Here is a 24,468-nt window from a genome sequence, read left to right on the forward strand (position 1 = left end):
TGAAACCTGGGAACCATTCATGGCCTCAGAAGGGGATACCATTCCTGCAGTTTTCATCCCGCTGCACCTTAACACACACACATAGTCACAAATGTCACAAGTTTGGCTTGTCAGCACCTTGAGGTACACTTGCCCAGAAACCCATGCCTCTCTCCTTGAAACCTGGCATACTTCATGACCTCAGAAGGAGCTGAAGGGTTCATCTGAGTCAGGCAAGAAATGACAAAGTTATAGGCAATTTTGTAATTCCCCATTATACCCTATGGCCGAAACACTGTTGAAATTCCAGAAGTTTCAGCCAAAATGAAATGGGACAGTGATTCAAAACACAGAAATGAATCGCTGTCCCTCTGAAATGCAAAATTGGAAACCAAAATGAAACACAGGCATTTTGCCCAGCCCTAGTGATCACTACAAGCAAGTGCAAGGTAATGCACATCAGGAATAATAACCTCATCTATATTACAAAATGCTGAACTACCTGTCACTACGCAGGAAAGAGACCCTAGAGTCATTGTAGGTAGCTCTCTGAAAACCTCAGCTCAATGTGCAACAGCAGCCAATAAAATGTTGGGTATCATTTTTGACATTGGTGTCAGAAGCGGACTGGCCAAGTTCGCCAATGACACCAAACTCTGGGGAAAGCATCCACACCAGAAGACAGGCAGGCGATCCAGGCTGACCTAGACAGGCTCAGCAAATGGGCGGATGAGAACCGGATGGTGTTTAATGCTGAAAAATACAAGGTTCTCCACCTTGGGAGGAAAAACCTGCAGCATGCTTATAGACTTGGCAGTGCTACACTGGTTAGCACTACAGATGAAAGGAGCTTGGGGGTCAAGATAGACCACAAGATGAACATGAGCCTTCAGTGTAATGCTGCAGGTAGTAAAGCAAGCAAAATGCTGGCTTACATCCATAGATACTTCTTAAGCAAATCCCAGGACGTCATTCTCCCATTGTACTCTGCCTTAGTGAGGTCACAGCTGGAGTACTGCATCCAGTTTTGGGCTCCACAATTGAAAAAGGATGTGGAGAAGCTTGAGAGAGTTCAGAGGAGAGTCACATGCATGATCAGAGGTCAGGAAAACAGACCTTATGACGACAGGCTGAGATCCATGGGAATCTTCAGCCTGGAAAAGCGCAGGCTCAGGGGTGATCTTGTGGCCACCTATAAGTTTATCACGGGTGACCACCAGAGTGCCCCAAGGGATGACAAGATCGAATGGTCACAAACTCCTCTGCAACCAATTCAGGCTGCACATAAGGAAGAACTTCTTTACTGTCCAACCCCCTAAGGTCTGGAATAGACTGCCACCAGAGGTGGTTCAAGCACCCACTTCGAACGCCTTCAAGAGACATTTGGATGTTTATCTTGCTGGGATCCTATGATCCCTGCTGACTTCCTGCCTGTGGGGAAGGGGGCTGAACTCGATGATCCTCCGGGGTCCCTTCCAGCCCAAGTGTCTATGAAATCTATAAAATCATTGAGAAGGGAACTAAAAACAAAACGGAGATCATCAACATCCCATTATATATATCCTTGGTGTGCCCACATCTTGAATACTGTGTTCTGGCATCTCAAAAAGGATTAGAATTAGACAAGATACAAGAGAGGGGCAACCAAAATGATCAGGGGTATGAAGCAGTTGCCATACGAGGCGAGACTAAAATGGGTAGGGTTCTTCCGTCTGGAAAGGACTCCCCCACCCCATTCTGCATTGCAAAGGGCTTATGCCTCGCTTGCCCACCCATCACTGTTCATCTGAGTAATGTGAATAAACCATAACTCCTTTCCCTGAATTTACTTGCAAAGTAGTAAAGTTATTTCTGTCTTATCTAACATTGTGGGTTTGTTGTACAGTAAATAGAAAACAGTGTCGTTGGGCAGTTTCATTTGACAATATACCTGTCTTTAATAATGGTATATGCATGTCTTAAAAGATGTATGTCATATTTACACCTTTAATGTAACACCTTTTTAGTCTAAATTTCCATGCCCCTAAATTGAAAAGTACACTTTAAAAATTAAAGGAAGTTCATTGTCTATCTCTGGTAATGTTAAGTCATCCATAAAAAAAATGTGCTTTTACTCTTGATACTGCTTAAAAATATATATTTTTACATAAAAAAAGAGTTGGCTACAATGTAATATCATCAAATATCTCTAATATAATTAGACAGAGGTGAAAAAGAAAATAAAATTGAAACTCTGATTTTAAAGCTTAATGCGTTGGGCTTAAAAACCACAGCATTGACAAGGCAATAAGTCTGGCAGTAGGAAGAGGAAAGATTCCAGACAGTCGTATACTTTTTCCACTTACTACCCACCACACATTATGATTGTGCCTTATTTGAGCAGGTCACTTAGATGGCAAAGCAAATTCTCAAGTATACCTCATCATTTCTTTCACTGAATAATTCTGTTATGTTTCAGTTTCCTCACACAGCATTAATATCTAAACTGGCAAAAACAACAGTCAAGAATGTAATTATTCAAGAAAGTTTTTGATGAACAAGTGAAAGATACAGCATAATCTGAACAATTTGTTTTCTAAATATGAGCATTTATATCAAGAATCCATAAAAGCAACATAAGCATTGATATTTTGCTGTTTAATTATTTTGAAGACTGAATAAACTTCCTTAGATCCTGAATTGTTTAAAAACTAAATCAGTTATGTAGTCTTTGTCAGTGTTTTGAGTCCCCATAAAGTAATCCTGCTGGGTACTGCATAGTAATGTCCTCATACAATATTAACTATTTTTTTAGAGACAGGCCCATTACTTTAAACCAGAGGCAGGCAATTATTTTGGGCGGAAGGCCACTTACCCAGTTTTGGCAGGCTGTCAAGGGCTGCCTTGGTAGCGCCGCCCCTTGACAGGAGCCCTGCTCCCTGGTCACCATCTTGGGACCAATGTCCCAGGGCCAGCACCAGTGGGGCCCAAAGCAGGGCACAGACTGGCAGGGGTCTGTGGAGCTGGGCTGAGCTGCACTAGCAGGAGAGGGGGGAGCTGGCTTGGCTCCATAGAGCCCCTGATGGCTGGGACACTGCACTCCTACCATCCTGCTCTGGGGCCTACTGGCACTGGCCCCGGGGCACCGGTGTGGGCCCCATGCTCCCACTGGCTCTCCCCAGCAACTCACACCCAGTGCCCCCCAGCCCCGCGGTACAGGCGGGGAGCAGTGCATAGCTCCAACCCCCTGCTCACTGGCAGGGAAGAAGCTGGTGCTAAGCACAGGGAAAAGCAACTCCTCACCCACCCCATGGCTGGCACTCCCTGCTGCAGGCACTTGCAGCCCACATGGGACTGTCTGAAGCAGGCGCAGGGAGTTCCAGGTGGTCTATGAGCAGCTGCAGTGCAGGGCACCAGCCACACGGCAAGTGACAGAAACCAAGGGCAGAGAAATACTAATTTTCTACATTTTTTAGAGGCTCCGTGGGCCGGATAGAATGGCCTCACAGGTGACATCTGGTCCACGGGCCGTATTTTGCCCACCCCTGCTTTAACAGCGTTAGTTTGAGGGTGGTTGTTTAACAAAACTCCATGAACCCTAGACAAGTCCCTCTGGTCCACTGGTAAATGGCATGCCTAAAACACAGATTGCACAGATAAATATACTGGTGTCAAAACGTTCCAAAATATACATAAGAGAAATTAGCTATACTTTTTAAAAATGTTTATTCAGATATACAAGCCATTCTTTTTTAAAAACCGCAATAGCTTCTCACAATACTGATTTCTGGTGCTGTTATCTCAGTGCATCTTCAAACATGCTCTCTGAAGCTATACTGTTAAAAAAAATACCGACTACCATTTTTTCTCCATTTCCTGATCTTCTTTGTAATAAAAGACCCTTGCCTTTTGAAACAGACTGATCTCTGTATTCATACTTGTTTCTTAAATGCTGCCTCATAGTCATAAGAGCCACTTTAAGCAAAAACTCTAACTAGGAATAGTACCGGTGTCTGCATTTTAAAGATTGATAAACACTTTTTGGTAAAATGAGCTTAACAAATAAAGAGGCAGCATTTAAGACCATGTTCTATCTCACATTTCATTTATCATCGTGTGTGACAGGCACTTCATATCTTACTAGTTTTGATAGCTTTTTGTTATTTATGTCATTCTGTTTTTTCTCATTATGTGTGAAGGGTGATGGAGGGTAGTTCTGTAAAGGGATTTCCACAGTTTTTTCTGCCTGCATTGTTAGCTGATTTATTTTATTATTCTAACTATTGAACCACAGAAGGTCCCTATTATTTTTAATTCTTTTGTTTTTAAAGACCTCTTGGATAGTGAATCATTCCTAAACTGAGATTCAGACATGTTGAGTAATCTGAATACTATGTTTTTTACAACTGAATGTGTTCAGAGAAAGATTCTAGAGAGACAGCATACCTCTCGGGATCTCATGCACAACCAGCTTGTCCAACTCAAAAATGCAGGTGAAGTAAATGACACCCACAATTATCTGCACCTATAAACCCAGGGGGTCTCCTTAAGACAGGGTCGAGAATATGATATATAGATTCTTTATATTCTTATCGTGCCTTTTGCACCTCATAAACAACATATCATAGAAGATGGCTAACATGCACTTAAAGTTATGATTTCAGAATATGCATGTTAAAATATTGCCCATAACAACAAGGCAAAAAATATTTCAGTTTAAGTTTTAGGCAAACTTTGAAGCCTTTTTGGTCAGTAACTGAACAGCACATGATTTCTCAGTCTTACTCTTTCCTTAAATGCCAGAAAAAAAGAACCCACCATGTACTAACAATTCTCAAAGGTCACAATGGACTTGATAGTAGCTGTAGCAAACTACTTCAGGATATTTTTTTAAAGGCACTTTTTTCAGAGATCTGAATATGTAAGTCCTTTTCTTGTACAGGGCAAACATTTGCTGACCCCATAGTTCTTGAAGTTTGAACGCCCATTTTATGATGGTTAAATGTTTCTAACATTTTTCTCTGGTTTATTTTATTAAATAATTGTATGTGTACAAGTTCTCATGTAGTATGATAGGCTACATGGGTTGTGGGCTGCAACTGGAGGGAAAGTCCCAAGGAATTAAATAAACTGCTCGAACCTACTCCAGCTCTGTGAGTGACTCCCTCACTACTCCAAAAAGCAGTTTCCAGCCTTCACCTCTCCATCTCTCTGTGAGATAATTCTTTCTCAGACCACCTGTATTTTTCATTGCCTCTGTTCCCGGGCAGTCTGTGCAACAAGGCAGGCAATTGCTCAATTTCACCACAATGTTCAGTTCACAAGTGCTGTTGACTGCCAGCCGTAGCTCACCATATTTTTTTTTCATATTCTATACAACCAAACTCATGCACCCACCTGGAAAAAAATTGCCGGCTTCCTTAGATTTAATGATAAGAAGCTACTTTTTTTTTTCTTACAGATTCATAGAATTGACAAAACTAATTCACGGGCATTGGAGTCTCATGTGGACTGCTGAAGTTGAAAGACTGTCATAAAGGAATTAGTGTATGCATGAAGTATTTCCTGTTTTGCGTTTCTTATTTTCCATAACCTTTAGTCTGGCGTGTTTTCTCGCTATAGGTGCAGCTCAACAGAAAGTGTATTATATTTTAGGTTCCAATAAATTCATGAAGTGTTAAGTCTTTGATTCAAAGAAAAGAGAAAACGGGCAATAGAAGAGTGAACAAAGAACAGATAGTTGCCTTTTCTCTGGAAAGTATGTCTTATATACAAGTAACTCTAGATAATCAGTCTCATCTGAAGTATCAGTAATCCTTCTTTCCTTTAGCATCAGAACAGGAAGCTTGAAGCAAAGATAAACTCTGAGCAGCAGGAATAGCGGTTGCGATAAATTAAGCAAAACTGCAAACACCCATTCTTTTTTGAAGAGAGGAAAAAGTGATTCTGCAATGTCACTGACCACACGCTCTGCACAAAAAGGAGTTACCCTTTGTCAGTGTGTAAGTTTTGAAAGGCTCTACAATTCATGTCCCATGTTTGAACACCATTTGCATTGTCTCAGGGATATTTGCTGCACCTTCTTTCTGTGTCCCATGTTCTGCTCTTGCATGTTGATTTCTGTTGCTAACACCTGAGTGCCCAGTATATCTGCACCTGAGAGAACAGTGTCCACCTTCTCTAACTGATACAATACAACAGAGGACCAGCCTGCTTCTCCAGGTCAGTCCCCAGTTAGACCGCAAGTCAATAGAAACTATATCTGCTACAACTCTATTTATAAAGTCAGGGAAATAGTTTAGTGCAAATGAGCCAGCTGCTGCAGAATGCAACAATTTTGCAATACCTATAAGCAAGTCTGCGGGTTGGTAAAAAAATGTGCCAGTAGGGTGAAATGAAACCTCCTGTGTGGCTGATAGTTTTGACAGAGATCTGTAGTTTTCACCTCAGCCTTTTCTTCCTGCTCCTTTGTTTGGCTCTCTTGTTTTTTTTTTCCCTTTTAAGTAGAAGCCTCCTGAGTTAGTGCGACTCTCTAATTGTCATGGCTGCAGAGGAAAACTTAGATGTGACCTCAAAAAGATCGGTTTGTGCAGGACCACACAGTCCTTGTCCCAGCACAGGGTGCAGCTGCGCACTAGCACAGCGCCCTGCCGGGTGGGGGGGGGGCAGCTGCCCGCATACACAGAAGATTCTGGAAGAACCGGTGGGGGCGGGGACTGCTCCACAGAGCGCTCAGCTCCCAGGCTGCTCTGCTCTGCTCTGAGCTGAGAGGAAGCCATGGCACTTCCTTGTCCTGGTGGGAGTATGGTTCTGTCTTGCTGTGGAAGGGCCAAGTTCCTGCCTCTCCCGCCCTGACTGTGAGGGGAATTATGGGGGAGGAGGGGGGGGTGTTTGTGTTCGTGTTCAGAGGCTCACTGCTGGTTTGTATCCCAGTCTCTCCACAGGGGCCCTTGCAAGATTTTTTTAAATTTTATTATAAATATCCTCATAAAAACAAAGCAAAACATTAAAAGCAAGATCATCACTGTATATAATTTCCCATAACGCAAAAGAAACAATGCTTCTATGTACGACTCATCCCCCTAACAAAAAATCTTGCTTCCATATATAACCCACCCTGAACATAACTGTTTTCAACACATCTCCCAACCAATTTAAAAAATGTCTCTCTCTTCCCCTGTTACACATTGAACCTAGAATTGTTTTCCTCACTTTCTGCCCCCAGACAATTTTAAAACAACAAGATTTCCCATATCCAATGTATAGCTTTTACCTGACTCCCTTGTTTCTGATGACATCCCCCTTCCCCATGCTTCCACTTCAAATATACAAGCAACTGCATATATTCATGCATCAAAAAGAAAACATAATTTTTATCTTACATATTTTTGTGGTTCCACTCTTAACACTGGGTTCATCATTATAAATTAATAAGGCCACTCCCATCTATACTAAACCAGGATAAACTACAATAACCAGAAATAAAACTAAAACTATACACCTTTCCATTGGTCCTTGTCCCATCTCCCATCAATCACACACTAATTCCCCCTTGACATAAACACCCCCTTTCCCTAAAGCCTCTTCCCTTAATCTATAACATACTCCTTACCCAACACTCCCTTTGTCCCTCACCCACTTCACTCCCCACTCCCCTCCCTTATAACACCTAACAACACATCTCACATTTGTCCCTTCCCATCACACCCCACTTTTGTAAACATATGTCTCCACTCCTCTTTTCTCCACTCCTCTTTTCTCCACCCTTCTTTAATCTCCTTCTCCCCGCCCTTGTGCTCCTTTTCTCATGTAGTATCATAGTTCAAACAAAGCAAACTGCAGACATTCCCTAACTGTGATTTCCAGTACCCTGCGTTGCTGTGTCCAGTTTCCATGAAGACCCCGGCAGCAGTAGGACCATGATAGTGTGGGGTCAGGGTTTCCATGGAGACTGACCCCAGCAGCACTGGCAGGGCACCCAACAGGGCAGGGAGCTGCTTCACAGCCAGGGGTGGGATCTTGCAGTGGTGACAGCATGGTCTGCAGCCAAGGCACAGCCATGATCTGTTGCCTGCACGCCCCTGCTTGGGGTGTGCGGGCAGCAGATTGCAGCTGTACCCCAGCTCTGGACCATGATGTCACCACCACAAGATCCCAGCCCCAGAGGAGCTTCCTGCCCAGCTACATGCCCTGCCACTGCTGTCAGGGCTGGTCTTCATGGAAATTCTGGCCCCACACTGTCATGGCCCCACCACCGCTGGGGTCTTCATGGAAACTGGACACAGTAACGTGGGCAGGTGCTGCTGGGAAATGGAGTCCGCTGCAGGCCCAATCCAGCCTGTGAACCAGACTTCGTTTCCCTTGCCCTAACACCTCCATATGTACCAGGGAAAGGTTCACTCCCTCCACAGAAGCCCTACACACCAGTGAATGTGAAAATGGCTGTGCTTCTTACCAATGTGGGACAAAGCTATTGCCTATATAAAGCAGCCTTAGTGACATCCCATGCACCCTTCCACATCCCCTCTGACAATGTCTGGCATTAAGCACCTCAACAACAGTGCTGAGATGCTCACATTTATATCAGGAACTCCCTTCTTCAGGACAGTTCATGTTCATATCCTCTTCTCAGCAAATATTACAGTATCACACTACTGTCTGGTTCTGTAAACATTTTTTCAAAAGTGGGGGAGGGAATGGGGATAGGACAATTTCTTTCTACTGCCCTGCTGAGATGAAACTCTTTCACTGAATCCTTTCGCTGGAATTCTTAGAAGATGTATATAAGCACCTCATGAACACTAAAAGGGCATCATTTATCCTCAACAGAATCACAGAATTTTGTTATTCATGGTGATGATACAGGGAGAAGAGAGGGAATATGGTCTAGTGATAAACAGGGGTCCTGGTTACCTCTGATTTTAAAGAATCCCCAATTTCCGGTTTAAAAAAAGTAACCCCAAATTCACATTCAAATTTTTTACCTGATTTAAATGAATCACACTAATATATATGTTATGGTGGTGGGGTGTATACGCACACCCCGATATATATTAGTATGATTCATTTAAATCAAGTAAAAAGATTGAATTTGGGGTTACTTTTTTAAAAGTGGAAATTGGGGATTTTTTTTAAACCAGGATCCCTGGTGATAAGACCAATGGAAAGGGAAACAAAAGGTTTGCTTTTTATTTCCCACTTTACCACTGACTAGTTATATGATCTTGTACAACTTACATAATCCTGTTACACAAATGAAAATGTGCCTTATTTTCCACATCCATAAATTAGTGATAATATCCACGTTTTCAATTAATTTTTTTATAATCTTGAATTAAAATTCTCATATAAGCACAAAGTATTAGCATTTTATAATGTTGAAGGAATAGAGGTCCAACCATTCAAAGCATTCAAATAGTTTTGCTCTTAAGGAAGTGGCTGAGATCTACTGCAAATATATCTTTTCACTAGTTTATAGTTAAGACTTTAACTCCTAATAGGCTAAATGAATCAAATTAGCTAATAGAAATATGTAGCTTTATATAATACAAAATTAGTTTAACAGAAGTACAACTCTCCAACAAAACCCTTTTAATATGAATGGCAAAAAAGGCAATATAAATTCTTAAATCTTAAATCCAAATCTTATTTTTGTTTATAATGTAATGTAAGGCTGGGTGAGTAGGTAACAAACTTTTTTTCCCCACATTTAGGATTTCCTTTAACCCCAAGTAATGACATGCATAATGACAAACCCCAAACTGAAGGACAGAGAGAGCTGGATGAAGCATCTGTGATAAAGGCATGTTCATTTTTATTCTTGCAACCACTAGCATATGTAGAAATAGAACTTTTCCAAATTAACTGCTGAAATTTGAGGTTTAGAATTTAAATTCAGATGTCATATATATAATTTTAGAGTTGACTAAAACATTTGATAAATACAAACTTTTGTGTGTAGTATTTGTGGAAGCTAATCTTTCTCTTTCACTCATTCTGTTTTTAACAAAGCACAGTCCTTTGTAATATTACTGTGCTATACACAGAGAAAGTTTTAATTTACTGCTGGCTTTCAAAATGGTTATAGTCTCGTTTCTCAATTTTTGTTTAAAAAAAAAAAATTAAAGGGGAAATAAATTCTGGTTACTATAAATAAGTAATAGGATATTAGGCAAAAAATTATTATCTGTGAATGCATCTACACATGTAATTAGCATGTAGGAATAAACTCCAGTGCAGTTTTCCTGAGACTGCAGCACATTTTGTTGAGGCGGAACAGCCCTGGCTGGCAGGGGACCTGTGGGGTCAGCCTGCCAGTCTATCACTGCTCTGGAGGGGCTGGCTGTGGCACAAGGGGGCTAGCTGGCAGGCAGCTCACACACTGTAGCACCCCAGGCCACAGCCAGCCCCAGTCACCATCCACATGTGTGTTTCAGTGCATGTAACCACTACACTATAGGATAGTACTTGTCCTGGACAGTACTATCCTGTAGCAAAGTTAATTAATTTACTACACCCTAATATGGGCACATGTGTAGACAGTAATACTTTACTGTGGAACTAATTAGTCAGCTCTTCAGTAAAGCACACACGTAGCTGCATCGTGTATGAAGCAAAGGGAATAGAAAACAGTTACTGTGTGGAAAAGAAAAAAATCCAAATTTTCAGTGTTTACAAAGTGGAAAAATCAAAATGTGTATATAAATCTAGGTTTTAAAAATACCATTTAAATTTTTTGAATGAAAAAAGGTTGACCAACAGAACTATTAATGCCTAAAAAATCACACATGAATAATACCAATTCTGTTTTCATTTGTATTTTCTTACAGAGATTTAAGAATGTTGCTGACCAAGAATTTAGCCTTGAAGCTGCAATTAAAAGCATTGAAAAAATGTCCTGTGAGCTGAAGAAGCTAAATGGTAATTCTGAGTTCATCGTAGAAAAAAAAATAGGTTCATGCTGTTTTGTTGTAAAGTTATTTCTTCTTCCTAATAAAAAAAATCCTGTTTAGTGAAAAATTAAAGAAACAGTATTTATGATAGATAAAAATAGGATCATATTGGCCAAACTTGGAAAGACCTGTTATAATTTCTCTACAAATATGTTTTTAGTCTCCCAATTGAAGATTTGTATGGTAACACACTGGTACCAAACTTTATTTTCCTGCCTTGTACCAAAGCTGCTATTTTTTCCAAGTTATGTAACAATTGAATTATGTATATGTAAAAAATCTTTGCAGTAAATTGCCCATATAAAACTAATTCATACTTGAAAATTGACTTTTATCTTACAGTGGAAGCCCAGCGGTTACTCTGTGACCTGACTTTCAATTTCAGTCATCCTGTAAAGACAAAAGTATTAAGAGAAGTTGAGGAAAAGAACACAGAGTTAGAATAAATCTATAATTCTATCCACTTGCACGTATCTTCTTCCATTAACAGTTTTTCCATTTGAGCTCTTAAATTACAACCTGGTTTTCTGCTCTCTTTTTTTAATGAGTTAAAAAGTCATAATCTAAAGTAGAAAAGTAGAAGAGCAAAATGCATGCATATCATACTGTTTTGAGACATTTTTACTGATAGACAGCTTTAATTAAAATAATAAAAAGATAAATAATTGGTTCATAGGTTTTGTATTTTCTTCATTGTAAATAAAGTAACTAAAAACTAAATGTGTCAGGACATTGTATATTGTGACAAAGCATTTCATATCTTTTAAATGTTTTGAATCAGGCCTAAATAGGAAATGATCCAGATTCATAACTTCCATCTAGTTCATTCTTTCCCAGTTAGAAAATGGGAACTAGAACCAGGGGAATCCAAGTTGCACAGGTCTATAGAAGAGCACCTGCTGATTACCTGTGGCTGCCTGCGCTGTCTGTCCTAGGAAGCAGGCAGGGAAGGGTTAAACTACCTGCCTGGCCACTTCTTTGGCAGCAGCTGCCACTCTCTGAGCCAGAAGAATGGACCCCAGCAGTACATTTAATTTAAGCCATGTGTCCTGAGGGACAAAAATTCTGAAGATAAAAGGAGGTCCTGATGTTTCTAGAATAGGGTACCTTGTACAGGTTATTGTGTATTGGTATTAAAGGGCGCTATTAATTTTTGTTCAGAGGTTCCTGTAGATGTTGAGAGAAAGTCTATCTTTTTCTGACTTATGTCAAAGGTATATAGGAGATGAGTGAACCCTGTGAGTTCATTTCTTTTTTAACAGAAGACCTGGTAGGGGCTGCTCTATGTTTGCTTTTGTTCTTATGTTCAGTCTATTAATACATTTTGGAAGGGGTGTTTATTGGTTAGGCTCAAAAGCCTAGAACACTCTAATTCTTCAGCAGGGAAACTGACTCAGTGTTAGAGGCCTGATACCAGCTAAGGAGAGTCTGTTCTTGCTATTTACAGAACTTGTTCTTTGAAGGGAAGGGTGGTAATATTTTAAATGGTATTAACACCTGTTGTTGGAAGAATTAGGCTCATGGAGATAAAAAGTGTCTCTAAATCATGTAAAGGTGGGAAAAGCATGATACAGTAACACACAAGTCACATAGATCCAGATTATGATAGGGCTATCAACTACTGAAATTAACAGGAGTTAAGCACCCAGATACTCCTTGAGGTTTTTACTATTATTATAAGTGTAAGTTTATAATGCGGATCTCTATTGAAAATGGATTGTGAAGAATGAGATTTTTATTAACAACTATTTAATTTATACAAGACAAGTCTAATTTATATCAATTTCCATAAAATACATGAAAGTAAACAATCCAATCTTTCAGTAATAATAACAAGAAGTAAGAAACACTGACACTGTGCTGTACAGCTATTGCAGACTGCACAAACAAACCTGATTTCATTTTTAAGGTTAATGTAATGGGTACCATAAACCCAACATGAACCTAAACATGTGGCACATATCATGTCACCGACATGAAAAATATAGTTTTCTTCCTAAGTTTTTGTTACAATGTAAATTGCATGAGATTCTGTAATTTGATGTGGAAACCATTTTATATCCACAACATGTTCACGTTGGGAGTAGCATCTGTCACATAAACATATGTGTGTATATGAACAGTGGGAAGTAATAAATAGGTTGTAGTAAAAAAGTACTTTGCAAATTGGTTTTAAAATATATCTTAAAACAAAAATCTTCTTTTTCATTAAATCAAAAGTAATTTTAATTATTTCTTCATCATTTCAGTTCATTGAATAGAAATTCTTGAGGTCTGCATGTTCCTGTGGGCAGCTGATCCTGAACATGCCTTTCATTAAGCTTCCTTCTAAGCATGTCCTGCAGCATATGTTAACATGCATTGGTTTCTTGAACCTCTGTCTTTTCCATCGATCAGCAGAAGGGGTGTTTTTTGGAAGTACTGAATTATATCAGCTACAGAAGAAAAATCCTGAGGATTAAAAAACAAGAGGAAGGGGATGAAAAATGTTATCAAGATACTTACAACTAAGAAATCTAAACCAAAAGTAATTATTTAGACCAGTGGCTTTCAACCCACGGACCACAGGCCACATGCTGCCCAATCAGCATGCTGCTGTGGCAAATTGTGACTTCCTGTTAAACATTTTTAAATGGATACACAGGAAGTAAGTTGTGTGGGTGCAGCCCATATAATACACTGAGAGCTGCAAGCGTGGCCCACTATGACAAATAGGTTAAGAACCACTGGTTTAGACTGTGAATTCTTTCTTCTAAGTTTGACAAGTCGCTTTGCTGGACTAGGCCACTACGTCATCCAGCACCGTTTCAGCTTTTTGCTTCTAGACATAGCTGTCCCATACCTGATACCTCAGGGGAAACAGAACACTTCTAACCAGTAACTATACCTAATCAGCTAAGTTGTAATAGGGATCTATTGCCATCTGTTTATTTCTAGATTTTGGGTCACGCAGTTATACCAGCTTGTATCTGTATCTCTAAAACAGAAACTAGAATGAGAGAGAACAGCTACGGGGAGAAACTGCCTACCATTCTGAGATGATATAGACTGGAAGCTAGGTAAAGGGAATGCAGTGATGCCAAGAAACATACTATACCTCTCTTCCTTTCAATCCAGTTCCTAACATATAAATTTGCTCATGCTCCTGGTAACGAATCTGAATGTTGTACACTTTGCCTCTGTATAGTACCATTAGTACATATGGGTGTGTACTGTTTCTTCCAGAGCTGTCTCTCACCAAGAAAGTTCCATCCTAAAAGAATACACATGAAAAATATTTCTATTTTTGACCAACATAGAAGTTGCATATGCTTTCAAATGTGTTTGCATGTTCAAATATACATTTTTGGAAAGAATAGTTTCAATTAGGGGTCTTGAAGAGTTTTTTTTAGATCACTTCTCTAAAGAACAAATAAATCTCTAACTAAGCCTTGCAATCTGATTTCTAGAAGGTCCCATGTCAAAAGCTAGAGAAGAATAATAGTAATGGTATGAGAGAATACCTGCTAGTAGGGGTGACAGTATTGTTTCAGTGACAAAAATAGAAAAACTTCAACTTGCTTCAGTTAGGTCAGGAGTTCACCCTTTATAGGTGCAACCCATTGTTTTTTACTTGTGACCTATTTTGAAGTAGCATAAAAAATGTATTTTATTTTAATATTCACCTTTGTGGTGTGAATTTGATGATTTGTCCTCCAGCATATGGATGGAATCTTTTTCACATTAGAGCTGTGTAATGGGGCCCCTACACTTTTACTGAAGAGGAGAGGGAGTCAAAGGTTAGCTGACTGGTCCCAGCCCCTTAGATAATGGCAAAGGGCCCGTGAACAAAATTGCCACCATCTTAGGTGCAGGCAGTGACTGATAGGCCTGGGGCAGAAGTGGAGAGTTAGGTGACCCAGGGAAGAGCAGCTAAGTCCAAGGCCTGAGCCAAAGAAGGCAGTCTGGCCATATGGGCTGCAGAAGGCAGAGCTCCAGGAAAGAGTCAGGCTGGGGCTGCTCATGGAGGAAAGACTCCAGACTGCAGAGGAGCCAGGAAGAAACTCTGCGCCACCTAGCAACAAGATTTAAGCCTGTGTTGTAGTGTTACCACAATTTGTGATTAACCCTGGGAGGGAAGCCTTTTATTTTGGAAGCAGACACTAATTTTTTTTTCCTATTTGCATGTAAACCTGAGGACCTGATGTGGCTGTAAGGGGCGAATTGGAGGTCACAGGAGTACTGCAGGGGCACCCAACTCATAGCCCTTTCATGGTCTGGGACACAGTGGGCTGCAGTTGGGCAGAAGCTCAATCACTTAAGGAGTACAGCTGTTTGTCAGAAGACTATAATATTTGGCAGCAAGGACTGGAGTGCAAACTCAGAACCTGCAGGGCAATTCTAGTGGCTGAGGCGCCCAGAGCCTGCATGGTGTTAAATTAGGGGCTGAGGAGCCCAGAGCCCACAAGGGTGAGAACAAGGGCCAAGGAGCATAGAACCCACAAGGGTGTAATTAGCTAAAGGACCCAGAGTGTGCATGGGGCAAGACCACTGGATGAGGGGCCCAGAACCCATGAGGGGTGAGATTGGAGGTGGGGGCTAGGAACCTAGGGCATGACAGGTGAGATAACAGGGCAGAACCTTAAGAGGGAAGAAAGGGGTGGGGATCCACATGGCAGTAGGGAGGGGCAACATTACTACAACAGCACTAGGTGCACTACAAGTTGTTTGAGCCAGAGTATCCTCTTCATGTTTCCCTTGTGTCAACAATAGGCATTAAATAAGAACTCAGTGTCTCCTTTATAGTCATAGACTACCTCTCCAGCCACCTGATGAAGTTCTATGCTTGTCTTTGTGGTATGTGTATGGGGGATAAATGTATTCCCTTATGGGGGAAAGGGCCATTTTAGGGACATGTACAGAGATGCTGCTCCAGTATGTTGTAATTCCAGTGTGTTGGAGCAGACTTGATTATTGCTGGAGCATGGAAATTAGCCCTGCTCCAGCATGTAACAGTGTCCCTGCACTGAAAAATGGCAGCAGGGCACTTTAAACTAAAGCTTGTTTGATGAGTGCCCCACTGCCATTTTTCAGGGTGGAGATGCTGAAACACATGATGCTTCAGGCACTTTTAATTAGTGTGGTTCTTGGAGTAGTGCTAATTAAAGTGCCTCTCCCGCTATCCCAGAGCAAGTGTATAAATGCCCTAGATGCCTAATAAGTAAAACAGAATTTGGACCTAAATTATCTGAAAAGGACAGGAGCTCAAGATTTGTTACAATGTACCAAAAATATCATCCCAGCATGTAGGTGATGTTAATCAGCATCTTAATGGGTAGATAATGTACTAATACATTACACTCACATTATTTTCTTTTCCTGCTGCAAATCTGCCCTTTTGTCTAAATGTAAAAATAGAGGATCAAAGGACAGGGTGTTGTGACGACATATTCATTTATGCAGTTTTCATATATACTAATAGTAGTCTGAAGAAAATCTGGGGTATGATCCCCTAGCATTCAGGGACATAAAGCTTTGCCCTTTAAACAAGTGTTAAAGTGTGTCCATTTTTGTTTATGGATACCTTGTTTATCCTTCGAAGAGCTCCTTCTGCTTCTGCTCGGCTGATGTAAGCAACATACCATTCTTCATCCAGCAAGTCCTAAATATTTTGGAGATGCAGGGGAATACAACAGAGTACAAAAAGTTGCTCATCAGTGAATTAATTTATGTGAGGTCACAAATTTTTACAAATAAGCAAACAAGAACATTCATAGAATAAAGAAAAATTCTGGATGTATTGAATATCTGAATGTTTAAGATACAAGGATCATAATATTGCAACATTCTTGGGTTTTAAACTCACTGATCACTTCAATACCCACACTCCACAAGGTGTTTGCATACCTTGACACATTGCTGGCATGGAAACTAGGGAAATACAATGAGCTCTAAAATGTCTTTTGTTGAATACTATATTTCTGTAACATTTGTTGTCTATATGCCAACCAGGCAAAAGTTTTTCCATTGTCTACCAGCAGTTTAAACTAGAGTTGTAACTTAATGTGAATCTCCTATCCTAAAGGTAGTCACACAGACTTATTCTAAGTGAGCTGTCAAAAATAATAAAAAATTGATTGCTAAAGGCAGGTAATTTTCAAAGAACTGTAGAGCATAATTATGCTCAGAGAGAATGATTATTCTTCTCTTGGCTTTACATTCCTTTTTTGTTAAAGGAGAACTGAGTCCAAAGGATTTAAGAATACTTAGGGCACTTTGCAAAACAGGAAGCAATCTATCTCTGTATATTTTCCTGTTCTTTTCTACGCATTAAGAAAGCAAAAACGTTTTGACATTGTAAGAGAAACTGAAAGTAAATTCTATGGTGTATACCATCAAATTATTTCTGAAAACCATTTTAGAAAAAAGGGTGTCTTACAAAATTAGTTCTTTTGCTGTGCAAAACAATTAGGATTAATATTTATGACATTCTATACCTCATTTTCCTCTGTGTTCTGGGACCGGGCCATCTGTCTGTTGGGAACAGGTAATGGGGGTCTGCTATCTGCTGTGCCTCGTGAAGGAGATCTGTTGATATGACCTTTAAAAATCCATAATAGATTACAAGAAATCTTTAAAAAGAAACAAAGATTTATGAAGTAGATACTAGAACACAGAGTAATTGTCTACACCACTTTGAAATGTAAAGGAGCCTGAAAAGGGGCAAAATTTATAATCTTGCTTAGTGTTTGAGAATCTGGTATAGGTATCTTTAAAGTAACAAATTGTTCTTGCTCAGCATGGCTGCCACTCTCCCAGACCTCAGTGGGACTCCAGTATCTCAAAAATTATTGCCAGACTAGAAATTATGGTTCTTTAGGGTATGTACAGCCATCGTTTAACCATTAGAGTATCTCAAGTTACAGATAATTTTAATATTTACAAACCACAGTATTGCACTTTCACAGTTTATAAAATGACTTTATGATTTGGGATTTGCACTTTTTTGCTGCCTTATTAAGCAAGACATTTTTAATTTTCAGCTTTACTTTATTTTTAACTTGCACTGTTTTAAAAAACAACCATGTTATTAAAAACGTAAGAACATAAGAAATGCCATACTGGGATAGACCAGTCCATCTAACTTAGTATCCTATCTTTGGTATTGGCAAGTAATAGATGCCTTAGAAGGAGAGACTATGTCTAGTGTAATCTATGCCCTGTCATACCCTCCCTGACATCAGACATAAAGAATACAGTAGCAGCAACAATAATAAGTCTGCATATGCCAAGAATAAATTTAGAGTTTTCTACTGTACAATTTTAATTTTAACTGAGGAAAATGTTTCTCCTTGGAAAATTTTCTTCCTCCTGTCCCAACAAATATATTAGTACAGTATCGGAAACATCCAATATTGTTCTTAACAAAATGTAATATAATCCTATGGGGTCTTCAGAACAAATGTGAAATAGGGAGCTACAACACGGTGGGCTGTTCCTTTAAGGAGGAACAGGCAGACTTGTCAAGAGAACTTAGCTGTGGGGCATTTGATTAAGGGAGTGTCCTACTGGAAGCTTTAGGAGCTCCCAGAAGAGAAGGGAAGGATACAAACTGCAAAGGAAACAGCTTGTTGCAAGCAGCAGCCAGAGCAGAAAGGGGCTTTTCTTTTAGGGCATTTTTACATGTGCTCTGGGACGCAGCTCTGGGCACTTTAATTAGCAAGCCGCACTAATTAAAAGCTCCTGTACATCAGGTCTATCAGTGTTCCCATGTGCCCCCACATTGAAAAAATGACAGAGGTGTGCTTTGAACTAAAGTTCATTTAACATGTTTTATTTCAAAGTGCCCGGCCACCATTTTTTTCAGCATGGAGATGCACGAGGACACTGATACATGTAATGCGGAAGGCTGTTATAGTTTCTCCCTAGGTTTCTAGGGTCAGAAGGGATCTTCAAGTCTGACCCCCTGCCCTGGGCAGGAACGAGTGCTGGGATCATAATACCCCAGCCAGATATCTATCCAACCTCCTCTTGAAGACCCCCCAAGGCAGGGGAGAGCACCACCTCCCTTGGGGGCCCATTCTAGAGCCTGGCAGCTCTAACCATAAAGTAATGCCTCCAGATATCAAACCTGAACCTGCTCTCAATCAATTTGTGGCTTTTATTCCTGGTTATCCCAGGTGGTGCCCAGGGGAACAGAGCCTCACCTATTTTCCGCTGGTCCCCCTGGTGAGTTTATAGATGGCCACCAGATGCCCTCTCAGTCTTCTCTTGTGGAGGCTGAATAAATTTAGTCCCTTTAGTCTATCTTCATGGGGCCTGGCCTGCTGCTCCCCAACCATGTCAGTGGCCCTCCTCTGGACCCTCTCAAGGTTAGCCACATCCCTCTTGAAGAGTGGTGCCCAGAACTGATGCAGTACTCCAACTGCGGTCTAACCAGTGCTGCATAGAGGGGAAGAATCACCTCCCTGGACCTGCTTGTGATGCATCTGTAGATGCACAACAAGGTGCGGTTAGCCTTACTGACTTCTTCCTCGCGTTGGCAGCTCTTGTCCATGCTAGAGTGGGTTCATTTCTGTGCTCCGGGAGAATTGAGTCTGCTCTGACATGCTGTATTTCTGCATGCCTGTAGGAGCCCCTAGTGTCTGGAAGAGCATATAAGATTTCGTTTTGTATACGTGTTTACTGAATTTTTCCTTAGAGAGATGTCTGAGGAGTTGATAAAGGAATGAATTCTGCAGAAGCTAGTATGATAAATGACCCACTTACACAGTATTCAGAGACAAGTGGTTTTAAGTAATAGCTGAAATGAAATGGATACTTGAAGTTCTTTTATAATTGCTTAATAGACAATAAACCAAAATTAACAGGAAAAATAAACCTTAAACACAGGGTAAGCACATTAAAGGCGATACCAAACAAAATGTTTCTATTAATAAAGCATGTAGAATTTTGTATCTGTGATATAGACACTCATATTTACTGCATTGAAATCATAAAATATTATATTAGGAGTTAAAATGTAGGAGTGTAATTATACAAACCTAATTGAAAGCGGGATGGTAATGAGCCACCTGAAGACAGGCTGTTAGTACTGGAGAGGGAAAAAAATGAAGATCAGCATAAATAGTATAACACAGAAACACAACTTATGACACCTGTCAAAAGGAGTTATTTGAACTGGCATTTTTATGCTCCATGCTGTATGGACACAGTCTCAGATGTAGGGCATATCTCCAAAATCTTCAATCCTTTTTTTCTCTTTAAGGACCCATGAAAGATGAGGATGGCCTGCTCTTCCCCCTGGGAAAATCAGCAGGGTAATTATGCCCCCTGTTTCTCCCCTAGGGATTAGTAATTCAGATGTGATAGAAGGCATAGCCTAAAGACACAGCAAAGACATCAGCATGGCAGGGAACCTGGGTTTTGACTCTAGTGGTCCTGAAATAGGAGTTGTATAATAGTTGCTGTTCACTTTCCCTTATTCCTTATCCATTGGTACTAGGTCTGTAAGAAGATTGAGTATGGATAGGTAGGTAATATTATCTCTGTATTTGACAGTGTTGCAACTACCACTGGACTACTGAGTCCAGTTTTGATGTCTATACTTCCAGATCAATGCTGATAAATTGGAGAGGGAGTAGACAAGAGCTATAAAATTCATGATAGGATTGGAAAACCTGGATTAAGCTGAAAGGCTCTTGAAGTGCAATCTGTCTAGTTTATCAGAAATAGATTAAGGATTGACTTGTTTGCACTCTATATGTGGAAAAGAAATTCAACAGCAGGACTCTCAGTCCAGCAGACCAAAGTGCAAAAAATCCCATATCCTGAAGCTAACAAATTCAAACTAAAGTAAGATCTGCTTTTTTTAACAATGAATGATACTAACCCTTGGGAGAACTTGTCAAGTATCAGAATGGATTCTCCATCACTAGAAAATTTTAAATTATCTTTGGATGCTTTTCAAAAGCCAATCCCTAGTTTGGAAATGAATTAATTGATGGGAGTCCTGTGGCCTTCTGTCCCGTGTTATATAGGAGGTAAAGCTTGGTGATCACAAGGGCCCCTTTCTATCTTACTCTATGAATTTAAATACTTACTACCATAGCTTAGGCTCCTTTCATTTTTCAAAAGCTTAAATTTGGGGGGTCCAACTATATATATCTGAGGTGCATATTAGAGGTGTGTAAAACAGGCTGTATTCAATTTGGATTTGACCCAAATCAGGGACAGTGATTTGAGTAGCTGATTCGGATCACTGTCCCAATTTGATTTGGCCAAATCCAAATCTGAAGATTTGGTGCTGATTCAGAGAATCAGCGATTCAGCCATAGACACATCTTTAAATGTGTTTTTTACATGCCTCAAAGTACCAGGCATGGCTCATGGACACTGAGATGGTGGGGCAGATGAAGCATCTCACAGAAGCCCAGGAGGTCCCCCACATGCAGAGAGGTGGACCTGGAAGTAGACTGGAAGTACAGTGCACTGCTGAGTGCACAGGGCCACCCCCGCTCCCTGCACCCCTCTGGCTTAGCGATCAGCTGTGAGGGGACCCTGGGTGCTCCCCACACCCAGGAGGCACCAGTCACTAAGTTTGTCCCCCGCGCACTCCCTGGCGGGCGGACCAGGAAGTGGAGTGGAAGTGTTTCTGGTCCATTTAGGGGTCTGCTGCCTCATGCTCCCAAGGGACGCTCCATCCACCCCAGAATCTCAGCATTCACAAGCCACCTGGTACCTTGAGGTACACAGAAAAAACATTTAAAGTTGTCTCTGTCTGAATCATTGAATCTCTCTAAATTGATTCAGAGGCTTCTGATTCAATTTGGAGAGACTAAAGAGTCTCCTGATTCAATTTGGATTCAGAGATTTGGCTGCTGAATCAAATCAGTGACCAAAGCTTCACACAGCCCTACTGCATATGTGGTAATACTGCACTTTTTTTTCTTTCATTCTTTTTTTTCCTTCTTTTTTTGGCCTTTGGAGGCTCTAACTTGTCTCTAATTGTGAGCCTAAGAGGGCTGAAAATTCCACTGTAGTGTCTAGAAGCCCCTTTGAGATCTTAGAAGCCCTTCTAAGACCAAACATCATTGAGCTAGGTGGTATACTGACAATATGGGCCAGGCCCCTTCCCCAAAAGTTTACAATTTAAACAGGCATGGCAGATGAAGTGTAGAAAAATACATGCCTAAAATCAGGCCATTACAAACTAAAGTATCCTAAAATAAGTGCCTAATTGAAGCCCATGCCAATTAGATCCTAAAATACTCTTCTCTATAGAGTCAGTCCTAAGGCCAGTTTTATTTAATATTTTCATCAATGACCTGGAAGATGGGATAGAGTATGCACCCTCAGCAAGTTTACAGATGACACCAAGCTAGGGGAGTAGGAGGATTGGACCAAAAGAAATCTCATGAAGTTCAATAAGGACAAGTGCAAAGGCCTGCACATAGGACAGAACAATCCCATGCACCACTACAGACAGGGGACCAACTAGCTAAGCAGCAGCTCTGCCGGAAAGAACCTAAGGGTTAGAGTGGAGAGTAAGCCAAATAGGAGCCAACAGTGTGCCCAACAGTGTTGTGAAGAAGGCTAGTGGCATACTGGGCTGCATTAGTAGGATCACTGCCAGCAAATCAAAGAAAGAGATTCTTCCCCTCTAGTTGGCACTGGGGAGGCCACATCAGGAGTACTGTGTCCAGTTTTGGGTCCCCCACTACAGAAAGGATCTGGAAAAATTTGAGAGAGCCCAGTGCAGGGCAACAAAAATGGTTAGGGGCCTGGGGCATGACTTCTGAGGAGAGGCTGAGGGAACTGGGCTTATTTAGTTTGAAGAAAAGAAGACCGAGGGGGATTTAATAATAGCAGCCTTCACCTACCTGAAGGGTGGCTCTAAAAAGGATGGAACTAGACTGTTCTCAGTGGTAGCAGATAATAGAACAAGGAGTAATGATTTCAAGTTGCAGTAAGAGATCTTTATGTTAGATATTAGGAAAATCTTTCTCACTAGGAGGGTAGTAGAACACTGGAACAGGTTATTCAGAGAGGTTGTGGACTCTATCCTTGGAGGTTTTTAAGACCCAGCTAGACTAGGTCTCGACAAGGATGATCTAGTTGGCAATGGTCCTCCTTTGAGCAGGAGGTTGGACTAGATGACCTCCTGAGGTCTGTTCCAACCCTAATTTTCTATGATTCTATAACCAGAAAGCTAACAAATTCAAACTAAAGTAAGAGCCACTTTTTTTTTAAACACTGAATGATCCCATGAGCTGTCTATCTGCTTTAGTGAAATGCATGGATATTTGGGACCCTGAAAATGCTGGGAGTTTCTGTGTAATAGTAGAATTTGCAGAGTTTGTGCCCTGGGTTGCAGTGGCAACAGAGGAGGACAGACCAGCTGCGGTGGCTGAGCTGGCAGCAGTAGCAGCTGCCATTCTTGTGTGCCCTCTAAGTAGAAGTCTGGGGCTGATGCACTACTGGGAAAGATTACAAGTCAAGGGAGCAGATATAAAAATCTAACTTTAATAATAAACTCATTGATGTGTCTTTCTGAGTCTTTTACAGCACCAACATACTGCTGTTGCCCAATAAATGGTGAGCAGGTCAAAATGAATGAGATGAACTATTAAAACAAACCTTTCTCCATATGCACCAGGCATACTGTTGGATCCTGATGGAATAGATTTAGGTGGTGGTTTGGCAGATCTCGAAGGGAAAGTGTTGGAACTGTAGGGAGGTAAAGATAGTTGTGGCACTGACCTCTGTGGTACTGCTGTGGAAAGGAAAAATAAAACTAGTTAAAACTACCTAACATGAAGTTAAATATAACACTCTTACAGTAACTTGTAAAGACAGTGTTAGTGAACTAATACTGCCTAACTTCAGTTGACTGTTTAATTAGGTACAATTAATGGAGCAAATGTTTTATTAAAATGCCCTTAATAGGGATATACTAATCTTGATATGATATGATAATGGTCTATGATTATTTCTGTGGAATTAAATTAGAATTCAAAATTCAGTATAAAATAGGAAATTATGTTAAGGTTTTTTTATTATAGTTTTGGAAGCTCTACTCTAGAAAAATGATAGTCCAACTCTAGAAGTCCTTTGGCTAAAGTATATTGTATGCAGATCAAAGATAAAGCACTATAAGCAGTTCTTTCTGTTATGCCACTGTTGACCATTGGATTTGAAGCTTCATTCTTGAGCGTCATGTTTATTTTCTGACACCGTCTTCTTTGTAAGCTTCAACAGAAGGATTAAACATCTCTTTTGGCACTACCTTCAGTCACAGAGGACGCATCTACATGTGTACTTTACTATACAGTAGACTAATTAACTGCATAGTAAAGTGTCATCTTTTACACATGCGCAGAAATTAGACCAGTGTAGACCAATTTACTGCACCATTGGATAGTCCCATCAAATACAAGTACAATCTGACGGCACAATAAATTAGTGAGATTAAATGCATGTGTAGATAGTGATGCAGGAGGCTGCCTCCAGGGCAGGGCTCACCCTGGAGCCCTCTGCCAGCAATACTATGTGTGACTAATGCAAGCAGGGTTTGGCC

The 24,468-nt window shown here is 40.6% G+C and overlaps 1 protein-coding gene across 1 annotated transcript in view; it reads right to left on the bottom strand.

Annotated features, from left to right (window-relative positions):
- Nucleotides 1-11,678: 11,678 nt before the first annotated feature.
- Nucleotides 11,679-24,468, bottom strand: part of LCP2 (lymphocyte cytosolic protein 2) — a 54,370-nt gene continuing 41,580 nt past the window's right edge. The window contains exons 16-21 of the mRNA XM_090020635.1: nucleotides 23,529-23,664; nucleotides 19,934-19,983; nucleotides 17,387-17,490; nucleotides 16,474-16,551; nucleotides 14,008-14,163; nucleotides 11,679-13,361 (exon numbers count right to left, since the gene is read on the bottom strand). Of these exons, the coding sequence (XP_089876761.1) occupies nucleotides 13,239-13,361; nucleotides 14,008-14,163; nucleotides 16,474-16,551; nucleotides 17,387-17,490; nucleotides 19,934-19,983; nucleotides 23,529-23,664 (647 nt within the window). The 3' untranslated portion in view covers nucleotides 11,679-13,238. The remainder of the gene's footprint in view (nucleotides 13,362-14,007; nucleotides 14,164-16,473; nucleotides 16,552-17,386; nucleotides 17,491-19,933; nucleotides 19,984-23,528; nucleotides 23,665-24,468) is intronic.

This window comes from Crocodylus siamensis, chromosome 10, assembly GCF_052110815.1.
Source record: "Crocodylus siamensis isolate JL-2025a chromosome 10, ASM5211081v1, whole genome shotgun sequence".
Taxonomy (NCBI): Eukaryota; Metazoa; Chordata; order Crocodylia; family Crocodylidae; genus Crocodylus; species Crocodylus siamensis.